Source organism: Poecilia formosa, unplaced genomic scaffold, assembly GCF_000485575.1.
Source record: "Poecilia formosa unplaced genomic scaffold, Poecilia_formosa-5.1.2 Scaffold687, whole genome shotgun sequence".
NCBI lineage: Eukaryota > Metazoa > Chordata > Actinopteri > Cyprinodontiformes > Poeciliidae > Poecilia > Poecilia formosa.
The window spans coordinates 85,007-91,127 of NW_006800626.1; the positions used below are offsets into that span (position 1 = coordinate 85,007).

The window sequence follows — 6,121 nt, forward strand, 5'->3', positions numbered from 1 at the left end:
TTTCTACTGTTCAGCAGGTGTCAGTATTGAGTGACACAGTATCGACACAGTATCAATACAGTGTTGCTATGAGTCAAAACGCCTCATGATGCCTCATTTACCCATCACTACCTTTTAGGCTCTTGGACCTGATTCTTCAGCTCGCCATCGAACCTGGCCTGTATAATAAAGCAGGACCAGTGTCAAATATATATATATATAATCAAAACATTCCAGTGTGCACACAAAAAGTAATGATTGGCACTCATTGCATTATGAATAATTCTGATAATCGTTTTGCCAATCAATGCATTTCCAAATACAAAATTTCTAGATAAATCCTATTCATAAAAAGTCAATAAATATGCTCCATACAAAATCAACAAACAATGTAAAAACATCAAGTTAGGCAAATACTTTAATAAATATTTAAGGTACCTCATTGTTCTCCAATTTGTTTGTTCAGAGTCGCAATAGAGCATCCGGATTGATATCAACTAACGCCAAGTCTTCATAAAATGACTCACCAATTCCGCAGTTCATAAGGCATACAAACGGTTTTGTGTTTCTATTATCCCTCAGCTCACGACCGGAGACTCCTAAAGTTAGTACAATTTTATCAGCATCATACAAGATTAAAGAAAAACACAATGTTGCGCTAAACCAACCAGCAGCTCTGCTCTCCCAAACTTGTTCTAATCCTCCATGCTTTTCGCTCCAGCTAATATACCCAGCAAATGAGCTGACGGTGGTACATGTGACTCAGACGCTCAACAATGATTGGCTGCTTAGTAAATCTTGCGAGAATTACTGTTATATATCAAACTATCGTGCAATTTTGGAAGGCAAATGGGATAAATAGTAGCGATCCAGAAAATGGAACTCAACATTTCACTTGGGTTACACCCTCCCCCCTTAAATCCATGCAACGCCGATGCATGTTAAATTATCTGAACATTAGAACATACAGGAGCAGAGACAGGTTCAGCAAAGGTTTCCCCGTAAGCAGTAGCTAAACTATGCAAAAGAGTTTGCACTACCGAAATTAATGGATTACCCAAAGAAGCATACTGAAAGCGCTTAATTGGTTTTGGTTGTCGACTAGTTCGACGAATTGGCTGTTCAGCTTCTAACCCATTATTGGTTTCAGGAATAGCTATAGATGATTCAGGGGAATGTGGTGATAACATGGTTGGCTTTGGTAATGTCTCTACTGGGCCATGGGACTCCAACACTTCTGCAGATGGACTCAGCTCAGGAACTTGTTCGGGCTTACGTGAACTTCCCGGGTCCATCTCATCTTCTGAAGGAACCTTCTCCAGGGCCCGAAGTGGATCCACGGTATCCGACAGTAGAGACGACTTGTCAACAACCGGTGAGGGGATCTGCCTCTCTGTCTCAGTTTCTGGAACCCTGATCATGGACTGGGTAGGGATTGTTCCCTCAACACTGACCTTCACAGGTGACAAAACTGAGAACCGAGTTACACTCCACTCCTCAACATCCTCATCCAGGCTCTCCTCAAGGTCCTCTATTGGTTCCTGGAGACTGTGGGTATGAGGTCTACGTGCAGGCGTAGAAAGTGGCTGGTCAACTTCTTCAATCTGGGGGAGAAATCCACAAGGGAGAAGAAGGTCGCAGTGCAGAGTTCGGGTCCCTCCAAAGGGATCTGCTTCTGGTCTTACAATATACACAAGAAGTTCACCCACACGACCAACCACCACATAGATATTTGTCTCCCACTTATCCTCCAGTTTATGCTTTCCTCTGAGCCTCACATTTCAACAAACACAAAACTATCTTAACTTTGGTTTGAGGTACATTCATAATAACATGTTCATAATGTTCTTGTGAGTAGATAATTTAGAATGTTATATCTAGTCATTCTCAGGCAACATAATACATACACTGTCAATGTCAATTTATTTATAAAGCACCTTAAAAACAGCCATTAACTGCACCAAAGTGCTATACAAGGGAGGTCCAGTGTCAGGTCTTTTTAATAAACCATTAATTATACACACCTGGGGTTTTTTGTCTTTAAATTGTTTGGAAATGTATTGTTACACCCCTGGACTACCTTGGGGACGCAACAGCCATTTATAGCTTTATAAAACAATAAAGGAGTTTCAAAACCAATCAGAGAAGAAACTGGCAGTCAGTGCAGAGAAGCCAATACTGGGGTTATGTGCTCTTGTTTCCAGGTTCCAGTTAAGAGTCCAGCTGCAGCTTTATGAATCATTTGGAGACGCTGTACAAAAGATTGGTCCATAATGCGTTGTAGTAGTCTAAGCATGTAGTAATGAAGACATCGAGAAACTTAAGCAAGTCTTTGATAAAGAAGCTAGATTTTAACCTTTGCTAGAAAGCACAGATGAAAAACGCTTGGTTTCACTACAGAGCTCACCTGCTTGTTCAATTTCAAGCAACTGTCAAAAATGACACCAAGATTCCTAACAGAAGACTGATTAAAAAAAGAGCAAGAGAATCAAGGGGGTACAGGCAATCAGCAGCAAGAAAAATGAATTGGCTGCTTTGCAAATACCAGCGCTTGTCAAGTAGCATTGCTGGCAGGTACTGCAGTTTCCCAAATTGCATTTAATTTCTTTAGATCTGTAAAAAGGAACAAGTTTCCACAATTAATTTGCAGTTACAGTCTACATAAAAATCTGCAAATAAGTGAATCTGCAAATACATGCTCACATCACAAATATAGCTTTTTTTCCCCTTCTGCCTGAAGGTAAGAACATTTCGGAGTCGTCCAGCTGAAGCCCTGACTTGGATCTAGTAGAAAATCTTTTGAGGAAGTTAAAAGAGGCTGTTTAACCTCAAACATGGAGGTTATCAAGAATAAATAGACAAAAATACCACAGGACACAAGCAAAAGGTACCAGCAATACTGACAATGCATTTTGTAATGCAAGGAAAAATGTATTCATTGATAACTTAAAAAAGTATCGACAATTTTCAACTTTTCAACTAAAATATAAAAAACCCCTTCTTTTATTGTTAAAATTCCTACTCCATTTACATTGTTTTATTGTTTTCAGTAGCTTGTTTCTCATTTCCTAACAGAAACTGAGTTTTGAATCTGTTATTATAAATCTAAACCTGCCATACTTATAATTTCAGCTGCTTATGGAATGAAAAGCCACAGCCAGATTGCTTGCTTGATAAGGTTGACAACATTTTAATTGAATCAAGAGATGTCAACATGACATTGGTATTATACTTATACATTATTGTTATAAGCAAACAAAAATATGTAAATTCATGTAAATGCTTGTTCTCTCTGCTGCCCTCTAGGAAAAGGTTCAGCAGCTTTAAAAGCAGAACAACCAGATTCCACAACAGCTTCATCCCTCAGGATGCTACGCTCCCATTAATTTCATCTTTTATTATATGTATTTACATTCATACTTTTGTTATTGGAGCCTTGAAACAAAATTTGTTTCAATTTGTACATTTTTACATGTAAAATTGCCATGTGTGCCACAAAGAGTTTCCTACAATACCTTCTCTGAAGGAACACTTGAAATCTCACTTTCCCAGATAATTATGTGACCTTAACATAGAAGTAAACACACGTTTAATGGTGTTTAGCATATTTTTCTACACTAGACATAGACAAAGTATGTCTATGTCTAAATATTAACAACTGAATATGTTATCAGTTCTTATAGTTGTGGTTGTAGACAAACCTTAAATATACCTTATTTGTGCCTTTGATTAAAACATAACACGTTCCAAAACAAATATCTGCATACTACATATTTAGGACAAAACCTAAGACCATCGCCTTTTCACAACCTCCACCCTCCACAGCTGCAGTCAGTAACTGGAATAATTAACCTGTGAAGAGAGGATGACATGTTGCGCCACTAAAACCAAGAGTTACAAACAGAGAACAGTTTCTTATCTTTCAACTGAAGACAATTGTTGACTTTAGTGAGGCTTTTCTTTATTTTTCAGGGAACGTGAAGAGTGCTCTAGGCTGGACACAGATACAAGGCAGGAAAGATCTCCTTTCCGTTTGTGTGAAGTTACATCCAAGTTTCCATAAAGAAATGCTGTGCCTTAATTGTTGATGTTTTTCTCCACATTTTCACACAAATAAAAATGAATTTGGGATTTTTGGGCGGGGACAGATTTCTGTAAAATTGTGAAGTATGAGACAGAAATATTTGTCATGCATTTCTGTTCATTCCAGTGCCAATACCAAGTAGAATCACATTTTACTGCAAATTAATCTTTGTGAAATTAATCAGTTTTGTGCATCTAGTGCTGAGATTTTCGCTAAACATTTCCAGCTCTGTCTGATTTAAGGTGGATTGTCTGTGAACTAAGGCAAGAATTGAGCAAAAGTTAATGCCAAAAATTTCTGCAATGTCATGACCACCGAGTTACAAAATAAAATAAAATAAAATCTGTTTCAATGGAATGAACTGTTGTGACTTCAGACATTAGGTAAGAACATGGAGCTGGAGTATGAATTCTTGTCTTCCTCGTCATCGTGCCCCTTCTGATCTTCCAGAAGTTTATCCAGCAGATTAGGGGACACTGGCTCTTCTTCAGGATTTTCTTCCAAGGAGTGATCTTGTGGTTCTTGGTCCAGCTCATGCTCTGAGTGCTGTTGGATGTCCAGAATCTGAGGGTGAGGGTCCACCGCCTGGGTCTCTGGTTGAGGAATCATGGCGGTCAAAGACATGGGTAAAGGCATATGAACCAAAGGGGGTCCAGGCAGAGCTGCAGAACCTGAGGCAAACTGAACTCCTGGGTTGGGCATGGCAGATATGGTGGTAAGAGGCTGTGCCCACAAGGGATAGGCCAGCCCGGAGTCTGGGCGCTCCATCTGAGCGAGGGGGCTTTGACCTGGAGCCACTGGGATGGTCTGAAAGAACAAACACAGTCCAAGTTGTATTTCAAATGCACTGAAACAAAGTTAGGAATCTACAATCCGCTGCTGATACAGACTAAGAGCAAACACTTAAAATTTTTGAAGTAATAGATGACAAACGAGACTGGCGACCTGTCCAGGGTGTACCCCGCCTCCCTCCTGACCCCACTAGGGACAAGGGTGTTAGAAAATGGATGGATGGATGACAAACACAGAGAGATTACCATTTGGTAAGAAAAGTTTCCCAAATGGAAGAGTGGTTGTGGGTTGACCTGTTGATCTGTGATTTGGAGCAACCAGCTTGTGATCAGATTTGAAAATCAGCACCAACTTTCACTTTTAGCTTGTACCCTTTCCACTTCGACCAGCATGGTTAAACATTAATAATCAATTTTATCTTCTTTTTCACCTTCAGCATCACTCTTTTCTTTTGAACAAATTAGTTACTGTTTTCTGCAGTCCACCTGTGTGAAATATCCCAGTCCATAAATCAACATATTAGCAAACAGTCTTTTGGAAGAAGATTATCTTCTTATTTTTCGTAGCAGAGGATTCCCAGGAAACTATCCTGTTACTGTATCAGATACATGATTACACACACACACACACATGCACACGCACACACACACACACACGCACACACACACACACGCACACACACACACACACACACACAAGTTAAAAGTACAGTATAAAAAGACTGTAAACCAGGTGATGTTAATATTTTGCCAAAAACAGTGCTTTTCTCCACCTGGTTAACAACTTGATAAACCATAAAAATAATTACTTATTTACAAAATTTATTGAAAGATTTTAATGAACAAGCCTGAGCTTGCTTCTGCTTTGCTTCAGTTCAGTCCTTTCTTAGTGATTCTAGTTTATTATCCATCCATCCAACTTCTTCCACTTATTCGGAGTTGAGTTGCAGGGGTAGCAGCCTAAGTGGGGAGACCCAGACTTCCCTCTCCACAGCCACTTGGGCCAATTCCTCCGGGGCATAATCTCAACGTGCTGCCAGGCCAGCCATAGTCCCTCCAGTGTGTCCTGTTACCAAGAGCACATATGGACACCCTCATGCTTGAACATGGTGTTTGTTATGGACAATATGTGATGAGCACAGAAGTCCAACAGAACACCAATCCAGTTCAAATCAGGGGGGCTGTTCCCCCCAACTACCCCTTTCCAGCGAATGTTAAGTCACTTTCAGATGCATCCTACAGTTCTTACATTTAGTCTAGTTTAATT

General features: G+C 39.8%; 1 protein-coding gene and 1 long non-coding RNA gene across 4 annotated transcripts in view; both read right to left on the reverse strand.

Annotated features, from left to right (window-relative positions):
- LOC107834610 (uncharacterized) overlaps positions 1-982 on the reverse strand; it is a 2,510-nt gene extending 1,528 nt beyond the window's left edge. The window contains exons 1-2 of one of the 2 annotated variants that reach the window (XR_001660416.1): positions 507-982; positions 112-158 (exon numbers count right to left, since the gene is read on the reverse strand). This is a non-coding gene — a long non-coding RNA (uncharacterized LOC107834610). Of the gene's footprint in view, positions 1-108; positions 159-506 lie in introns of both variants that reach the window. The other variant, XR_001660417.1, reaches the window with a different exon arrangement.
- A 2,175-nt stretch (positions 983-3,157) lies between these two features.
- pou2af1 (POU class 2 homeobox associating factor 1) overlaps positions 3,158-6,121 on the reverse strand; it is a 55,249-nt gene continuing 52,285 nt past the window's right edge. For both annotated transcript variants that reach the window (XM_007542409.2, XM_016666263.1), the window contains exon 5: positions 3,158-4,870. In XM_007542409.2, coding sequence (XP_007542471.1) covers positions 4,436-4,870 — 435 coding nt within the window. In that variant the 3' untranslated portion in view covers positions 3,158-4,435. The remainder of the gene's footprint in view (positions 4,871-6,121) is intronic.